Below are 20,000 nucleotides of genomic sequence, written 5' to 3'. Positions count from 1 at the left end.
GCCAGTATAGGTATATATGTATGTATATTTGTATATAAAGGTATATACAGTATAGGTATATATGTATGTATATATGTATATAAAGGTATATACAGTACAGGCGTAATATGATCAAACTTTCTTGTTCTTGTCAAAAGTCTAGCAGCCGCATTTTGTACCAACTGTAATCTTTTAATGCTAGACATTGGGAGACCCGAAAATAATACGTTACAGTAATCGAGACGAGACGTAACAAACGCATGGATAATGATCTCGGCGTCTTTAGTGGACAAAATGGAGCGAATTTTAGCGATGATCGGTTTCAAAAAGCTCTGGCTGCAGTGCCCTCTGCTGGTTGTTTAGGGGCGTGTGTTCTGAAGTAATATACTGTACTGCGCCCTAAAAAACACGAATGAATCACCTCATTGCCTAAGCCAACCATATGCCAGTGGATCTTGTTCCCTTGGCACATGCTCAGTCCGGGAAGATTGCCGTACAGAAATCCATTGATACCTGCAACACAGTTGGCAGATATTTATCTTTTGAAATGACAAAAAAAAACAGACGCTCTCTTCTTACCGTGCATCTTGTTACTCTCGATGAAATCCTCATCCTCTTTCAGGCCTCTCGCAGGGTTTGTGATATGCGTCCTGATGTTTTCATCCAGGTACCAGCTGAAGTTCTCGTCCGACACCAGGAACATGAGAGCGTAAACGTAGTCCGCCGCACTGTCCCCGTGCACGTCCAGGGTTCCTGTGTGGGTGAGATCAAAAATGTTTCCAACTTGATCGATAACTCCAACGCATGTAATCAACACGTTAAAGTATAAGCAGGTTGTGTCGTTCTGTTCTTTGTAAACTTTTGGCCAGGACTGTACCTGTCTTACAGACGAGGAGGGGCCCGATCAGTCCTGAGTTGATATCTTTTGGCGTGGCGACATGGGAGTGGTAGAACCTGGTCAGGCAGTTGCTTTCAGTGACTGTGGGGCTGTGGGACTGCGGCAGGGACCACTCGTACGTGACTGCCGCACCAGGAGCCACCGAGTCGTCCCGCTTCAGGTCTGGTGAGGTAGCATCTGGGTACAACGCTCCTAAGGGTCCAGAAAAAAGATAGTAGACGTGTTATGAACGCTGTTAGGGACATTATTCAGAATAACCTCTTACATACAGTACTGAAATGCTCTCACATAAACAACTGAAATGTTTTTCTCTCACACACACTACTGAAACACTCGTATGCACACTACTAAAATGCTCTCACACAAACAACTGAAATATTTCAGTAGTGTGTGTGAGAAAATAATTCAGTTGTTTATGTGAGAGAATTTCAGTAGTGTGTATAAAAGTGTTTCAGTAGTGTGTGTGAGAAAAAAAATTTTAGTTGTTAATGTGAGAGCCTTTTAGTAGTTAGTATAAGAGTGTTTCAGTAGTGTGTGTGAGAGAATACATTTTAGTTGTTTAGAGAGCATTTTAGTAGTGTGTATAAGAGTGTTTTAGTTGTGTGCGAGAGAGAAACATTTCAGTTGTTCATGTGAGAGCATTTCAGTATTGTGTATAAGAGTGTTTCAGTAGTGTGTATGAGAGAAAACATTTCAGTTGTTTATGTGAGAGCATTTCAGTAGTGTGTGTGTGAGAGAAAACATTTTAAATGTGTATGTGAGAGCATTTCAGTAGTGTGCATAGGGGTGTTTTAGTAGTGTGTGAGAGAAAAAATACTTTAGTTGTTTATGAGAGCATTTCAGTAGTGTGTAAGTGTTTCAGTAGTGTTTGTGAGAAAAAAACCTTTCAGTTGTTTGTGTGGGAGCATTTAAGTAGTGTGTATAAAAGTGTTTCAGTCGTGTGTGTGAGAAAATATTTTAGTTGTTAACACTAAATTGGCCTTAGCGTGTGAATGTTGTCTGTCTATCTGTGTTGGCCATGCGATGAGGTGGCGACTTGTCCAGGGTGTACCATGCCTTCCGCCCGATTGTAGCTGAGATAGGCGCCAGCACCCCCCGCGACCCCAAAAGGGAATAAGCGGTAGAAAATGGATGGATGGATGTGAGAGCATTTAAGTAATGTATATAAGAGTATTTCAGTAGTGTGTGTGGGAAAACATTTTAGTTGTTTATGTGAGAGCATTTCAGTAGTGTGAACAAGAGTGTTTCAGTAGTGTGTGAGAGAAAAAAACACTTTAGTTGTTTATGAGAGCATTTTAGTAGTGTGTATAAGTGTTTCAGTAGTTTGTGTGAGAGAAAAAATTTTAGTTTTTTATGTGAGAGCATTTGAGTAGTGTGTTCAAGAGTGTTTCAGAAGTGTGTGTGAGACAAAACATTTCAGTTGGTTATGAGAGCATTTCAGTAGTGTGTCTAAGAGTATTTCAGTAGTGTGTATAAGAGTGTTTCAGTCGAGTGTGTGAGAAAACTTTTTAGTTGTTTATGTGAGAGTATTTCAGTAGTGTGTATAATAGTGTTTCAGTAGTGTGTATGAGAGAAAACATTTCATTTGTTTATGTGAGAGCATTTCAGTAGTTTGTGTGTGAGAGAAAACATTTTAAACGTGTATGTGAGCGCATTTCAGTAGTGTGCATAGGGGTGTTTTAGTAGTGTGTGAGAGAAAAAACACTTTGTTTATGAGAGCATTTCAGTAGTGTGTAAGTGTTTCAGTAGTGTTTGTGAGAAAAAACATTTCAGTTGTTTATGTGGGAGCATTTAAGTAGTGTGTATAGGAGTGTTTCAGTAGTGTGTGTGGGAAAACATTTCGTTATTTATGTGAGAGCATTTCAGTAGTGTGAACAAAAGTGTTTCAGTAGTGTGTGTGATGAAAAAACACTTTTGTTGTTTATGTGGGAGCATTTCAGTAGTGTGAATAAGAGTGTTTCAGTAGTGTGTGTGAGAAAAAACACTTTAGTTGTTTATGAGAGCATTTTAGTAGTGTGTATAAGTGTTTCAGTAGTTTGTGTGAGAGAAAACATTTTAGTTGTTTATGTGAGAGCATTTCAGTAGTGTGTATAAGAGTTTTTTCAGTAGAGTGTGTGAGAGAAAACATTTTAGTTGTTTAAGAGAGCATTTTAGTAGTGTGTATAAGAGTGTTTCAGTGGTGTGTATGAGAGAAAACATTTCATTTGTTTATGTGAGAGCATTTCAGTAGTTTGTGTGTGAGAGAAAACATTTTAAACGTGTATGTGAGCGCATTTCAATAGTGTGCATAGGAGTGTTTTAGTAGTGTGTGAGAGAAAAAAACTTTAGTTGTTTATGAGAGCATTTCAGTAGTGTGTAAGTGTTTCAGTAGTGTTTGTGAGAAAAAACATTTCAGTTGTTTATGTGGGAGCATTTAAGTAGTGTGTATAGGAATGATTCAGTAGTGTGTGTGGGAAAACATTTCATTATTTATGTGAGAGCATTTCAGTAGTGTGAACAAGAGTGTTTCAGTAGTGTGTGTGAGAAAAAACACTTTAGTTGTTTATGAGAGCATTTTAGTAGTGTGTATAAGTGTTTCAGTAGTTTGTGTGAGAGAAAACATTTTAGTTGTTTATGTGAGAGCATTTCAGTAGTGTGTTCAAGAGTGTTTCAGTATTGTGTGTGAGACAAAACATTTCAGTTGGTTATGAGAGCATTTCAGTAGTGTGTATAAGAGTTTTTCAGTAGTGTGTGTGAGAAAACATTTTAGTTGTTTATGTGAGAGCATTTCCGTAGTGTGTATAAGAGTGTTTCAGTAGTGTGTGTGAAAAAACATTTCAGTTGGTTATGAGAGCATTTCAGTAGTGAGTCTAAGAGTATTTCAGTAGTGTGTGTGAAAAAACATTTCAATTGTTTATGTGAGAGCATTTCCGTAGTGTGTTTAAGAGTGTTTCAGTAGTGTTTGTGAGAAAACATTTTTTAGTTTGTTTATGTGAGTATTTCAGTAGTGTGTGTAAGAGGTAATTCTGAATAAAGTCCCTAGTGGCCCCTCGTAGTTGTGCGACATCACCCATTCCTCACCTTCGCTGCCCTTGCTGTAGTTCAGTCCGTGTGGGTGAATGCTGTACGGTCTCGATGCGAGGTTCTTAAGGTGGACAACCACCGTGTCCCCCTGCTCCGCCATCAGCAGGGGCCCCAGATATCCCAGCCAGTCTTGTTTCTTCACCTCCGTCCTGTAGGTGGCATCGCTGTACTGCTTGTACACCGCCTTCTTGTAGGTGGGGCCGATTCGCTGGGGCCCTTTCTTGAGGAAGACCGCAGCTTCTCTGCAGAGACATTGAAGGACAGGGTGCATACGTACGGTACTACTACTACGCTACACATTTGCTCACATGTTCAGTAGAGCCACAATAAATTCGTGACAAAGAAGTTGGGAAATGTGGCAATAAATACTGATAAAGTTGAGAAATGCTCATCAAACACTTATTTGGAACATCCCACAGGTATGCAGGCTAATTGGGAACAGGGGGGTGCCGTGATTGGGTATAAAAACAGCTCTCGTTAAATGCTCAGGCGTTCACAAACAAGGACGGGGCGAAGGTCACCACGTTGTGAACAAATGTGTGAGCAAATCGTCAACTTTAACATTTTTAACGGTCTATTGCAAGGAATTCAGGAATTTCACCATCTGCGGTCCGTAATACCATCAAAAAGTTCAGAGAATCTGGAGAAATCCCTGCACGTAAGCGATGATATAACGGACTTTCGTTCCCTCAGGCGGTATTGCGTCAAAAACCGACATCGGTGTGTAAAGGATATCACCACATGGGCTCAGGGACACTTCAGAAAACCACTGTCAGTAACTACAGTTTGTCGCTACATCTGTAAGTGCAAGTTAAAGCTCTATTATGCAAAGCCAAACCCATTTATCAACAACACCCAGAAACGCCGCCGGCTACTCTGGGCCCGAGCTCAGCTAAGTGAAGTGAATTATATTTATATAGCGCTTTTCTCTAGTGACCCAAAGCGCTTTACATAGTGAAACCCAATATCTAAGTTACATTTAAACCAGTGTGGGTGGCACTGGGAGCAGGTGGGTAAAGTGTCTTGCCCAAGGACACAACGGCAGTGACTAGGATGGCGGAAGTGGGAATCGAACCTGCAACCCTCAAGTTGCCGGCACGGCCACTCTACCAACCGAGCTATACCGCCCCAGATGGACTGATGCAAACGGGAAAAGTGTTCTGTGGTCTGACGAGTCCACATTTTGGAAACGATGAACGTCGTGTCATCCGGACCAAAGAGGAAAAGAACCATCAGGACTGCCCTAGGTGCAAAGTGTTCTAGTCAGCATGTGTGATGGTATGGGGGTGCATTAGTGCCCAAGGCATGGGTAACTTACACATCTGTGAAGGCACCATTAATGCTGAAAGGTACATACAGGTTTTGGAGCAACATATGTTGCCATCCAAGCAACGTTATCATGGACGCCCCTGCTTATTTCAGCAAGACAATACCAAGCCACTTGTTACAACAGCGTGGCTTCGTAGTAAAAGAGTGCGGGTACTAGACTGGCCTGCCTGTAGTCCAGACTTGTCTCCCATTGAAAATGTGTGGAACATTATGAAGCCTTAAATACCACAACGGAGACCCCGGACTGTTAAACGACTGAAGCTCTACATAAAACAAGAATGGGAAAGAATTCCACCTGAAAAGCTTCAAAAATGTGTTTCCTCAGTTCCCAAACGTTTATTGAGTGTTGTTAAAAGAAAAGGTGATGTAACACAGTGGTGAACATGCCTTTTCCCAACTACTTTGGCACGTGTTGCAGCCATGAAATTCTAAGTTAATTATTATTTGCAAAACAATTTAAATGTTTATGAGTTTGAACATCAAATATGTTGTCTTTGTAGCATATTCAACTGAATATGGGTTGAAAATGATTTGCAAATCATTGTATTCTGTTTATATTTACTTACTCATCCTCCTGGAGCGAGCGGTTGTGTATGAGGTTGAGTCCAGTCGGTGCATAGTTCCACTGGACCTCCTCGATCCTGAGGAAATACTCCCTCCTCGTGCCAGAAACACGGAGCGAGCCGCAGCACAGCAGACAAAACACACCCAGGGCTAACGGCGACATTTGGACCAAGTACTTGTGACTCTTCAGAGTCCAAAACTGAGCGAGGGAAGAGGATGCAGACCAGCAAGTGATCCCGGTCGGTTACTCATTGATTTCTGGGTGCACTTTGTCTTCATGCTTGCTCAACTGATGGTCAATAGAGGTCAGAGAAGGTCACTGACTCATGTCTGACCCACAGAACATATGGAATGATCTGTTAATTAGGGAGCCATGTCCCTTTGGGACAGAGGGCCCTATTGAATGTCTAAGGTTTTATTATTATTATTAGGGACTGATCTCCCTTTGGGACAGAGGACCCTATTGAATAGCCAAGGTTTTATTATTATTATTAGGGAACGATGTCCCTTTGGGACAGAGGACCCTATTAAATTTCTAAGGTTTTATTATTATTATTAGGGACCGATGTCCCTTTGGGACAGAAAACTCTATTGAATTTCTAAGGTTTTATTATTATTATTAGGGAACGATGTCCATTTGGGACAGAAAACCCTATTGAATTTCAAAGGTTTTATTATTATTATTATTAGGGACCGATGTCCCTTTGGGACAGAGGATCTTATTGAATATCTAAGATTTTATTATTATTATTAGGGACCGATGTCCCTTTGGGACAAAGGACCCTATTGAATTTCTAAGGTTTTATTATTATTATTATTAGGGACCGATGTCCCTTTGGGATAGAGGACCCTATTGAATTTCTAAAGTTGTATTATTATTATTAGGGACCGATGTCCCTTTGGGACAGAAAACTCTATTGAATTTCTAAGGTTTTATTTTCATTATTAGGGAACGATGTCCCTTTGGGACAGAGGATCTTATTGAATATCTAAGGTTTTATTATTATTATTAGGGACCGATGTCCCTTTGGTACAAAGGACCCTATTGAATTTCTAAGGTTTTATTATTATTATTAGGGACCGATGTCCCTTTGGGACAGAGGACCCTATTGAATTTCTAAGGTTTTATTATTATTATTAGGGACCGATGTCCCTTTGGGACAGAGGACCCTATTGAATTTCTAAGGTTTTATTATTATTATTAGGGACTGATGTCCCTTTGGGATAAAGGACCCTATTGAATTTCTAAGGTTTTATTATTATTATTAGGGAACAATGTCCATTTGGGACGGAGGACCCTATTGAATGTCTAAGGTTTTATTATTATTATTAGGGACTGATGTCCCTTTGGGATAAAGGACCCTATTGAATTTCTAAGGTTTTATTATTATTATTAGGGACCGATGTCCCTTTGGGACAAAGGACCCTATTGAATTTCTAAGGTATTGTTATTATTATTAGGGACTGATGTCACTTTGGGATAGAGGACCCTATTGAATTTCTAAGGTTTTATTATTATTATTTGGGACCGATGTCCCTTTGGGACAGAGGACCCTATTGAATTTCTAAGGTTTTATTATTATTATTGGGGACCGATGTCCCTTTGGGACAAAGGACCCTATTGAATTTCTAAGGTTTTATTATTATTATTAGGGACTGATGTCCCTTTGGGATAGAGGACCCTATTGAATTTCTAAGGTTTTATTATTATTATTATTAGGGACCGATGTCCCTTTGGGACAGAGGATCTTATTGAATTTCTAAAGTTTTATTATTATTATTATTATTATTAGGGACCGATGTCCCTTTGGGACAGAAAACTCTATTGAATTTCTAAGGTTTTATTATTATTATTAGGGACCGATGTCCCTTTGGGACAGAGGACCCTATTGAATTTCTAAAGTTGTATTATTATTATTAGGGAACGATCTCCCTTTGGGACAGAGGACCCTATTGAATTTCTAAGGTTTTATTATTATTATTAGGGACCGATGTCCCTTTGGGACAGAGGACCCTATTGAATTTCTAAGGTTGTATTATCATTATTAGGGAACGATGTCCCTTTGGGACAGAAAACTCTATTGAATTTCTAAGGTTGTATTATTATTATTAGGGACCGATGTCCCTTTGGGACAGAGGACCCTATTGAATTTCTAATGTTGTATTATCATTATTAGGGAACGATGTCCCTTTGGGACAGAAAACCCTATTGAATTTCTAAGGTTTTATTATTATTATTAGGGACCGGTGTCCCTTTGGGACAGAGGATCTTATTGAATGTCTAAAGTTTTATTATTATTATTAGGGACCGATGTCCCTTTGGGACAGAAGACCCTATTGAATTTCTAAGGTTTTATTATTATTATTATTATTAGAGACCGATGTCCCTTTGGGACAGAAGACCCTATTGAATTTCTAAGGTTTTATTATTATTATTAGAGACCGATGTCCCTTTGGGACAGAGGACCCTATTGTATTTCTAAGGTTTTATTATTATTATTAACTCTAAGTTTAATGGCAGCAATATTAAGTTGTCTTTACAGTCCAGTCCATTGAATAAAAGTTAAAAAACATTTGCAAATCATCCTTTTCTCTTTTTATTTACCATTTACACAACAATTACGGGATAGCGGGGGAATATATGGTAACTATGGAAACTCCCGGACTTCAACTTTGACCCCAAAATGGATTGCAAAACATTATCCAGTCGCTAAACTACAACACACACACACACACACACACACACACACACACACACACAATTTTTGTATTTCTTACCTTCTGGAGACTTCCGAAAAAGGCCTACCTCTTTAGGAGCAGCCTTTCTAGATATATAAAGAAGTGTATTTAACAACATTAATAATATATACATACTGTGCAAATATAAAAAAAGCTTGTTGTGAAAAATTAGTTGGAATTTCACAAGAAAAAGGTCACAATTTCACGAGAAACTTAGAATTTTGGTAGTATTATAATACAAGTCGTCGTTTTAGTCAACGCAAGTCAAAATTTTACAAGAAAAACTGAACATTTCTGCAGTATTATGACAAAAGATATACGTTTACAAGAAAAAGTTAAAATGTTGGCAATTTTATGAAAAGAGTCGCAATTTTACTCGACAAAAGACACAATTTTAAAAGAAAAGGTAAACCTTTTGTCAGGCTTGGACATGGATTGTGTGTGCTCCTTCGACGCAGAGGGATCACAGGACGAGCCAGGCGTGAATTTAGGTACATGATTTATTAAATAAACAAACAAACTACAAAAAGGCAAACCAAGGACGCGCTCTGTGGCGGATACAAATCTATACTATACTTAAAACAAAACAGCACAATGGCATGACTATATACAAACAAAACAAAACTAGCACAATGGCATGAATACAAAAACTTACACGGCATGGAACTGTGGACGAGGACGTGAAGGTTTGACCAGCATGGGTAGGGTGCGTGCGCATGACTATATACAAACAAAACAAAACTAGCACAATGGCATGAATACAAAAACTTACACGGCATGGAACTGGACGAGGACGTGAAGGTTTGACCAGCATGGGTAGGGTGCGTGCACATGTGAAGATCCCAGGATGAACACAAGACAAAGAGTGACTTAAATAGCTGTGATGATTAGTGAAAACAGGTGTGAGGCTGAGAACAGGGACGTGACAGGTGGAAACTAATGAGGTCGGCATGGAAACAAACAAAACCAGGAAGTGCAAAACGTGACTGATTGTCCAAAATCAAAAACATAACATGATAAAACAAAACATGATCCATAGGTGTGACACCTTTTGGCAATATTAAAAAATACGATTGGAATTTCACTCTGCAAAATGATGACAAAAGTTAGAATTTTTCTCCAAAAAATGTCACTGTTTTACAAAAGAAATGGCAATGTTGTGATAAATGTCAGTATTTTATGTGACAAATGGCACAATTTTGCATTAAAAAATCATAATGTGACATCATTTTACGAGAAAATATTGCAATATTGCAGGAACAGAAAGAATATGAGAAATTGTTCCCAATTTTATAGGAAAAAAGTCGGCACATTGTGAGAAAAAGACTGCTTTTAGTTCATTTATTTTATTTTTTGTTTGTATTTGTTTTTTAATCGTCATTATTTACTTCATTATTACATTATGTCTCTGTATACATATTTATTTAATTATTTTAATTAATTCTGGTCAAAGGGGGCGCATTTTAATTTCTTACACATGTCATTTCATATGTTGACCAGAGGGGGAGCACTTTTAAAACCAACACACCATTAATTGGAAAAATCCCTCCTTTTTGGGACCACCCTTCATTTTGATAGGGACAAGCGGTAGAAAATGGATGGATGTATGGATTATTGGGACCATGCTTTATGTCATCACTTGTTCACACCTCCTCATATGGAAGATACTTTTCCTTCTTCATATCTCAAGAAGGGTAGAAACACACACACACAAACACACACACATACACACACACACACACACACACACACACGTCCGCAGCCATAGAATGTCGATATTTCTTTATTTCAAGGCAACACAAACAAACATCATAGAAAAAAATATGTCACTAAATTACATATATATATACAAAAAAACACTTTACTAGCAGTTTTGGGAGGAATGCAGAAATAATACTTCCAAAAATAATAACATATATACAAACACACACAATCATGTTGTAGAAAGAAGTAATACTTCCGGCACACTGACGTCAAACTTAAACTAAAACCCAGAAATGGTTTAGGGCCGCAGTCGTTCTATATTCAGTCTTGTGAAAAATACAACCCATTATTGTAAGAATAAAGAGAGAAACAGGATGTATTTTTGCTTCTTTATCGGAAATCTAAACCAAGTCATTGCATCTTCATTGTTGTCGTGTTTCACCATTTCATTGATTCATGCTGCAAATGTGTCAGAACGTGGACTTTGAGGTTTGTTTTTCCGGAAGGCAAAGGAAAGTTGGAGCGGGCAAGGCGTGAAGGTAAAGACATATTTTATTTTAACACTATAACTACAAAAAAAAAAAAGAAAAAAAAAAAGGCGCGCACAAGGGCGGGGAACAAACTTGACTAATGAAACAAATCTTGCACAAAGGCAGAAACTAAATAATAGACATGATTAGTGACAGGTGTGCGAGTGCAAAACGTGAGACAGGTGCGTGACATGAGGACAGGTGAAAACTAATGGGTAGTCATGGAAACAAAACAAACAAGGAAGTGCAAAAACAGGAAACAATGGAGTCTTAAGCAAAACAGAACATAACTAAACAAAACATTGTCACAAGACAAAATGTAAAATGGACAAACTGTAAATGATGCAGGTGTGTGTTGTGAGGTGAGCTTTTGTGTACTTGGATGTTTGTGTTGTTGTGCTGTGTGTAGTCCACCTGGTCACCCGCAAGTGGAGTGCGAGTGTGGTTAAGTTTATGTCTACACTAAGCCGGATAACACCTTAAAAGAGTCATTATCTGACCTAAGCCCCGTTTCAGCCACACTAAACCATCGTTTAAGGGAGACCTGGCCATTCTGCGGCCCTTTTTGCGTCTTTGTCCGGCCCGCGTGAGGCCAATCATAAATTACAAAATAAATTGAAGAAAGTATGTTATGTCGAGTGCGCAATACAACCGTGCTGCTTTTATTTTGAAAAGTTTTCATTTATGGACGTATGTCCATGTGTAACCTGGGAGTGAAGGTGCACAGCGACAAGTGAGGCCCGGCTACCCCCAAGATGTCAGCTCAAGCTAAAAGAAGAAAAGTCAATGTGTTTTCAACAAGACATGGACTGCCAAGTATTTTTTTGAGGATGATGACAAGGTAAAGCCGTCTGCTTAATTTGTGGTACACAGGTTGCAGTTTTTAAAGGGGAACATTATCACAATTTCAAAAGGGTTCAAAACAATAAAAATCAGTTCCCAGAGGCTTGTTGTATTTTTTGAAATTTTTTTCAAAATGTTACCGGTCTCCGAATATCCCTAAAAAAAGCTTTAGAGTGCTTGATTTTCGCTATTTGCGATGGCACTATCCATTTCCCTGTGACGTCACACAGTGCTGCCAATGTAAACAAACAATGGGAATACCACAGCAAGATATAGCGACATTAGCTCGGATTCAAACTCGGATTTCAGCGACTTAAGCGATTCAACAGATTACGCATGTATTGAAACGAATGCTTGGAGTATGAAAGTATTGAAGAAGAAACTGAAGCTATTGAAGGAATAGCTATTGACGCTATTCATAGCCATAGCATGGCCGAATAGCTGCATTAGCATCGCCGGTAAAATGTGCGGACCAAACGATCAGGACTTTCGCATCTCGTGACACTGGAGCAACTTAAATCCGTCGATTGGTAAGTGTTTGTTTCGCATTAAATGTGGGTGGAAGGAAACGTAATATAGTGGCAAATGCATCTGCAGGTTATCCATACATCTCTGTGCCATGTCTGCTTTAGCACCGCCGGTAAATAGCATGTTAGCATCGATTAGCGTAGCATGTTAGCATCGATTAGCTGGCAGTCAACATCAACAAAACTCACCTTTGTGATTACTGTGACTTTATCGTTACAAATGCATCTGCAGGTTATCCAAACATCTCTGTGCCATGTCTGCTTTAGCACCGCCGGTAAATAGCATGTTAGCATCGATTAGCATAGCATGTTAGCATCGATTAGCTGGCAGTCAACATCAACAAAACTCACCTTTGTGATTTCGTTGACTATAGTTGCAAATGCATCTGCAGGTTATCCATACATCTCTGTGCCATGTCTGTCTTAGCGTCGCCGGTAAATAGCATGTTAGCATCGATTAGCATAGCATGTTAGCATCGATTAGCTGGCAGTCAACATCAACAAAACTCACCTTTGTGATTACTGTGACTTTATCGTTACAAATGCATCTACAGGTTATCCATACATCTCTGTGCCATGTCTGCTTTAGCACCGCCGGTAAATAACATGTTAGCATTGATTAGCGTAGCATGTTAGCATCAATTAGCTGGCAGTCAACATCAACAAAACTCACCTTTGTGATTTCGTTGAATTTATTATTGCAAATGCATCTGCAGGTTATCCATACATCTCTGTGCCATGTCTGTCTTAGCGTCGCCGGTAAATAGCATGTTAGCATCGATTAGCATAGCATGTTAGCATCGATTAGCTGGCAGTCAACATCAACAAAACTCACCTTTGTGATTTCGTTGACTTAATGGTTACAAATGCATCTGCAGGTTATCCATACATCTCTGTGCCATGTCTGTCTTAGCGTCGCCGGTAAATAGCATGTTAGCATCGATTAGCGTAGCATGTTAGCATCGATTAGCTGGCAGTCAACATCAACAAAACTCACCTTTGTGATTACTGTGACTTTATCGTTACAAATGCATCTGCAGGTTATCCATACATCTCTGTGCCATGTCTGCTTTAGCACCGCCGGTAAATAGCATGTTAGCATCGATTAGCATAGCATGTTAGCATCGATTAGCTGGCAGTCAACATCAACAAAACTCACCTTTGTGATTTCGTTGACTATAGTCGCAAATGCATCTGCAGGTTATCCATACATCTCTGTGCCATGTCTGTCTTAGCGTCGCCGGTAAATAGCATGTTAGCATCGATTAGCTGGCAGTCAACATCAACAAAACTCACCTTTGTGATTACTGGGACTTTATCGTTACAAATGCATCTGCAGGTTATCCATACATCTATGTGCCATGTCTGCTTTAGCACTGCCGGTAAATAGCATGTTAGCATCGATTAGCATAGCATGTTAGCATCGATTAGCTGGCAGTCAACATCAACAAAACTCACCTTTGTGATTTCGTTGACTATAGTCGCAAATGCATCTGCAGGTTATCCATACATCTCTGTGCCATGTCTGTCTTAGCGTCGCCGGTAAATAGCATGTTAGCATCGATTAGCATAGCATGTTAGCATCGATTAGCTGGCAGTCAACATCAACAAAACTCACCTTTGTGATTTCGTTGACTATCGTCGCAAATGCATCTGCAGGTTATCCATACATCTATGTGCCATGTCTGTCTTAGCGTCGCCGGTAAATAGCATGTTAGCATCGATTAGCATAGCATGTTAGCATCGATTAGCTGGCAGTCAACATCAACAAAACTCACCTTTGTGATTTCGTTGACTATCGTCGCAAATGCATCTGCAGGTTATCCATACATCTCTGTGCCATGTCTGTCTTAGCGTCGCCGGTAAATAGCATGTTAGCATCGATTAGCATAGCATGTTAGCATCGATTAGCTGGCAGTCAACATCAACAAAACTCACCTTTGTGATTACTGTGACTTTATCGTTACAAATGCATCTACAGGTTATCCATACATCTCTGTGCCATGTCTGCTTTAGCACCGCCGGTAAATAACATGTTAGCATTGATTAGCGTAGCATGTTAGCATCGATTAGCTGGCAGTCAACATCAACAAAACTCACCTTTGTGATTTCGTTGACTATCGTCGCAAATGCATCTGCAGGTTATCCATACATCTCTGTGCCATGTCTGTCTTAGCGTCGCCGGTAAATAGCATGTTAGCATCGATTAGCATAGCATGTTAGCATCGATTAGCTGGCAGTCAACATCAACAAAACTCACCTTTGTGATTACTGTGACTTTATCGTTACAAATGCATCTACAGGTTATCCATACATCTCTGTGCCATGTCTGTCTTAGCGTCGCCGGTCAAATTTGGAGACACTCCAGCACATTCAATGGGGGTCTGGCGGAAGACACTTAGGCATTTTCGGGCCAGTGGTGCAACTTGAATCCCTCCCTGTTAGTGTTGTTACACCCTCCGACAACACACCCACGAGGCATGATGTCTCCAAGGTTCCAAAAAATAGTCGAAAAAACGGAAAATAACAGAGCTGAGACCCGGTGTTTGTAATGTGTTGAAAATGAAAATGGTGGGTGTGTTACCTCGGCGACGTCACATTCTGACGTCATCGCCTCCAGCGAGATAAACAGAAAGGCGTTTCATTCGCCGAAATTCACCCATTTAGAGTTCGGAAATCGGTTAAAAAAATAGACGCTCTTTTTTCTGCAGCATCAAGGTATATATTGACGCTTACATAGGTCTGCTGATAATGTTCCCCTTTAAAGAATATAGTTGGGATCGCCACTACACGACAAAGCACGAGGAAAAATAGCATAATCTGTCTGATGAACATCGCACAAAGGAGGCTGATGCATTGATTGTAAAACTGCGAACCCAAGTCAACACCCCCAGATATGTAGCCGTCAGGACAATTTTCTTCATTTTTCACAAAATCGCCAGAAAAAGTAAGGCGTTTTCTGACAAAGAGTTTATTAAGGAGTGCTTTTTGGACTCTGCCCGGCGAAGAGGGGCGCAATTGAGAACGTGTCACACTCTCCCGACGTACTGTAACGAGGTGGGTTGAGGCCATCACTGGAAACTTGGAGCTTCAGCTGAAAGACCGGCCGACTTTGACGGTTTTTCACTGGCTTTGGATGAGAGCTGCTCATCTTCTTACTTGTATATAACTGCAGATTTTCACATCACGGAGGAGCTGGCAGCCATGCAGTCAATTAAAAGGACGGAGAGTTTATTAAGGAGTGCTTATTGGACTCTGCCCGGCGAAGAGGGGCGCATTTGAAAACGTGTCACTCTCTCCCGACGTACTGTAACGAGGTGGGTTGAGGCCATCACTGGAAACTTGGAGCTTCAGCTGAAAGACCGGCCGACTTTGACTGTTTTTCGCTGGCTTTGGATGAGAGCTGCTCATCTTCTTACTTGTATATAACTGCAGATTTACACATCACGGAGGAGCCGGCAGCCATGCAGTCAATTAAAAGGACGGAGAGTTTATTAAGGAGTGCTTATTGGACTCTGCCCGGCGAAGAGGGGCGCAATTGAGAACGTGTCACACTCTCCCGACGTACTGTAACGAGGTGGGTTGAGGCCATCACTGTAAACTTGGAGCTTCAGCTGAAAGACCGGGCGACTTTGACTGTTTTTCGCTGGCTTTGGATGAGAGCTGCGATGTACGTGACACCGCCCAGCTGCTCATCTTCTTACTTGTATATAACTGCAGATTTTCACATCACGGAGGAGGTGGCAGCCATGCAGTCAATTAAAAGGACGGAGAGTTTATTAAGGAGTGCTTATTGGACTCTGCCCGGCGAAGAGGGGCGCATTTGAGAACGTGTCACTCTCTCCCGACGTACTGTAACGAGGTGGGTTGAGGCCATCACTGGAAACTTGGAGCTTCAGCTGAAAGACCGGCCGACTTTGATTGTTTTTCACTGGCTTTGGATGAGAGCTGCTCATCTTCTTACTTGTATATAACTGCAGATTTTCACATCACGGAGGAGCTGGCAGCCATGCAGTCAATTAAAAGGACGGAGAGTTTATTAAGGAGTGCTTATTGGACTCTGCCCGGCGAAGAGGGGCGCAATTGAGAACGTGTCACACTCTCCCGACGTACTGTAACGAGGTGGGTTGAGGCCATCACTGGAAACTTGGAGCTTCAGCTGAAAAACAGACCGTCAAACTTTGACTGATTTTCGCTGGCTTTGGATCGGGAAGCGTTGTGTAAGACAGTGTTAAAAAATAAAACCATCAAAAGCGATCTGCTTTTATATAAAGTTAAGTTAGGTTAAATGAAATTAATATTATCATTATTATTATTAATATTATTTATCTTACGGTATATCAAAAATAATCTGACCAGTAGGAGGCCACGGGGAAGACCCAGGTCACGTTTGGAAGACTATGTCTCCCGGCTGACCTGGGAACGCCTCGGGATCCCCCGGGAAGAGCTGGACCAAGTGGCTGGGGAGAGGAAACTATGGGCTTCCCTCCTTAGGCTGCTGCCACCGTGACCCGACTTCGGATAAGCGGAAGAAGATGGATGGATGGAATACCACAACACTGGATATTGTTCAGATAAGTTAAATTGAAGAACTTGCACACAAAGCAACACTGGAGGTGACTACGAGGTGCGCATTTTTCCATGCGTATTAGGTCGCATTGCGCCGGCTGACAGAGGGCAGGAGGGTGAGGGGGTGAGGGGGTGAGGGGGTGAGGGGGTGAGGGGGGTGAGGGGGTCTAAACGACAAGGATAAGGTAAGTTGGGATTTACCCGGCTTGGTGTAGAAGGGGCCTAAGCGTTCAAACTGTACTCCTGCTTATAGCAGCAAGGCCGACAGACGGCGTTCACCACACCGCTGCCCAGCTGAAGGAGGCACAGGACGAACTCCAACACTGCCAGGCCCAACAGCACGCAGAGCAGAGTCACGTTCCACTCCACGATGCGGAGCGGCTGGAGGCAGAGAGACCACATCTCTGGCTGCAGCAGGTACCTGCAAGGCAGAAAATCGGTTCGCAAAGTGAAAAAGACAAATAACACAAGGTCTATGTACTTTAATAAAGCATTTATGACCCGGTTTCCTAGCAACGGGCGTACACTTTCGACTGGTCTGAGTGTGGTTATTAAATTGTTGCCAGTGCTGGCTTTTCAACTTTGTGCCAAGATTAATCCGGATGGTTCTTTTCCTCTTTGTTACGGAGGACACAAAATCCAGTTTCCAAAAACTATTTGAAATGTGGACTCGTCAGACCACAGAACACTTTTCCAATTTGCATCAGTCCATCTTAGATGAGCTCGGGCCCAGCGGGTGTTGTTGATAAATGGCTTTTGCATATTAGAGTTTTAACTTGCACTTACAGATGTAGAGACGAACTGTAGTTACTGACAGTGGTTTTCTAAAGTGTTCCTGAGCCCGTGTGGTGATATCCTTTACATACTGATGTCGCTTTTTGACACAGTACCGCCTGAGGGATCCAAGGTCCGTAATATCATGGCTTACGTGCAGTGATTTCTCCAGATTCTCTGGACCTTTTGATGATATTATGGCGCGTAGATGGAGAAATCCCTAAATTATTTGCAATAGCTGGTTGAGAAATGTTGTTAGAAAACAATTTGCTCAGGGATTCGTTGACAAAGTGAGGACCCTCGCCCCATCCTTCTTTGTGAATGAGTGAGAGTTTCACGGAAGGTGCTTTTATAGCCAATCATGGCACCCACCTGTTTCCAGTTAGCCCGCACACCTGTGGGATGTTCCGAATAAGTGTTTGATGAGCAGTCCTCAACGTTCTCATCTCTTTTGCCGCTTTTTTTAAACATGTTGCGGGCATCAAATTCCAAATTAGATAATATTTGCAAAAAAATGAAGTTTCGGAGTTTGAACGTGAAATATCTTGTTTTTGCGGTCTATTCAATTGACTATAAGTTGAAAAGGATTTGCAAATCATTCATTTAATTTGGAAACAAAAGTGTGCAAAAGGGATGCACTTCGACTTGTGTTACTTTGAGAATCAGAAACAATTTATCAGTTAATGAATGGATGCTGCGATTATTTTTTTTTTTTGGAAATTCGCAATACACCTTTTCGACATTGTCAATATAGGGTATTGTCTGTAGAATTTTGAGGACAACATTTTTGGAATAAGGCATAACAAAATGTGGAAAAAGTAAACATTTTTCGGATGCACTTTATATCAACAGCACAATTGTTGTCTTCCTGCATGGCTCAGAACTACCTCCGGTTCCTGTCTACGCCGCTAAGCCTTCTGGGTAATGTAGTATATAACTATTTAGCAAAACACAGCAGCGTGCTCACTTTCTAGTTTACATATATATTTATTTGACCTGTATTTATGGAAATAAATATTTAGAGAATTTCTGCAACTTGCTAATGATGAAGCAGACAGCAAACAATAACAAAGCCTTAGGTGGTGTTCATGGATTTATAATCAATCATTACTACTATTAGTCGTGATAAACAGTACAGAAATGTGACAATGAGCTATGAGTATGTGATTTCACTGCCATCCGGTGTTTACTTTTAAGTCTGTGCAATATAATATTCCAACATGACTGTGCATCAGTGCATAAAGCAAGGTCCATAAAAACATGAATGATAGAGTCTGGTGTGGATGAACTTGACTGGCCTGCACAGAGTCCTGACCTGAACCCGATAGAACACCTTTGGGATGAATTTTTTTTGGGTTGCCGACCCCTGACTTAGAACAACATTCTCACAACTTTTGCCTCAAATCCAGGCATTAAAAGAAAAGAAAAAGAAAATCCAGCAGGAACTGGTGTCTTCCTACCTGCCCCCCTGATCTGCGAAGGGGTACGACCACCCAAGAGAGGTGAAACACTGCGGACCCTGCATCAAGGCGAAGCCGGAAACGACGAAGCAGTAGCCGGACCCTGCCAGGCCGACCACAGCAGCCAACACCGACCCGCACATCTGGAGAGCGAGGTCAAGGTTATTATGGGAATCTTTGTATTTGTTTTTGTTACAGCGACGTATTATTCTTTCCACCACGTTGTCATGCAAGAAACAAATAAGAAAAGGCAGCTGCTCACACACACACACACACACACACACACACACACACACACACACACTGGTTATCATTTGGAATGAGGACCAAGTTTGTGATCATGACTTGTGGGGACCACCCTTTCTACAGGTTGTGGAGGCATAAAAAAAATTGGTAAAATGTCCACTGCCCAGTTAGCTCATACAGGTCATTAAATCTCTGGATTGATGAAGTAATGTGCTGTTCATACTTACTGGGGACCCTGGGGGAAAAGAGTTATTTTGGTTCATGGGGACCAAATTTGAATCATTTTGCATAATTCACACAAATTTATACGGGAATACTGAGGACCATTAATTTTTTATTTTTTTTAAAGTTCAAATTAAATTAAAGGTTTCCCTTTAGGGGTCCAGTTTTTTCGGTCCCCATACCGTCAGAGGTCCCCTACAGGTGACTGTGTAAACAGAGCGATGTCCCCATTAAGTCAGAATTGACGGAACAAACACACACACACAGGTTATCATTTGGAACGGGGACCAAGTTTTTGATCGTGACTTGTGGGGACCACCCTTTCTACAGGTTGTGGAGGGATAAAAAAAATAATTAAAAAAAAGGTCAAATGTCCACTGCCCAGTTAGCTCATACACGTCTTTAAATCTCTGGATTGATGAAGTAATGTGCTGTTCATACTTACTGGGGACCCTGGGGAAAAGAGTTATTTCGTTCACGGGGACCAAATTTAAATCATTTTGCATAATTCACACAAATTTGTACGGGACTACTGAGGACCATTTAAAAGGTT

General features: G+C 40.9%; 2 protein-coding genes across 3 annotated transcripts in view; both read right to left on the bottom strand.

The window, feature by feature from the left end:
* The window catches only part of cp (ceruloplasmin), a 41,885-nt gene extending 35,828 nt beyond the window's left edge, over positions 1–6,057 (bottom strand). For both annotated transcript variants that reach the window (XM_061883892.1, XM_061883893.1), the window contains exons 1-5: positions 5,836–6,057; positions 3,938–4,182; positions 857–1,069; positions 559–732; positions 401–492 (exon numbers count right to left, since the gene is read on the bottom strand). In XM_061883892.1, the coding sequence (XP_061739876.1) occupies positions 401–492; positions 559–732; positions 857–1,069; positions 3,938–4,182; positions 5,836–5,996 (885 nt within the window). In that variant the 5' untranslated portion in view covers positions 5,997–6,057. The remainder of the gene's footprint in view (positions 1–400; positions 493–558; positions 733–856; positions 1,070–3,937; positions 4,183–5,835) is intronic.
* Positions 6,058–10,339: 4,282 nt separating this feature from the next.
* The window catches only part of tm4sf18 (transmembrane 4 L six family member 18), a 27,919-nt gene continuing 18,258 nt past the window's right edge, over positions 10,340–20,000 (bottom strand). Inside the window, exons 3-5 of the mRNA XM_061883890.1 lie at positions 18,980–19,122; positions 16,947–17,166; positions 10,340–16,335 (exon numbers count right to left, since the gene is read on the bottom strand). Of these exons, the coding sequence (XP_061739874.1) occupies positions 16,968–17,166; positions 18,980–19,122 (342 nt within the window). The 3' untranslated portion in view covers positions 10,340–16,335; positions 16,947–16,967. The remainder of the gene's footprint in view (positions 16,336–16,946; positions 17,167–18,979; positions 19,123–20,000) is intronic.

Source organism: Nerophis ophidion, linkage group LG22, assembly GCF_033978795.1.
Source record: "Nerophis ophidion isolate RoL-2023_Sa linkage group LG22, RoL_Noph_v1.0, whole genome shotgun sequence".
Lineage (NCBI taxonomy): Eukaryota > Metazoa > Chordata > Actinopteri > Syngnathiformes > Syngnathidae > Nerophis > Nerophis ophidion.
This window is presented reverse-complemented; position numbering and strand designations above follow the sequence as displayed.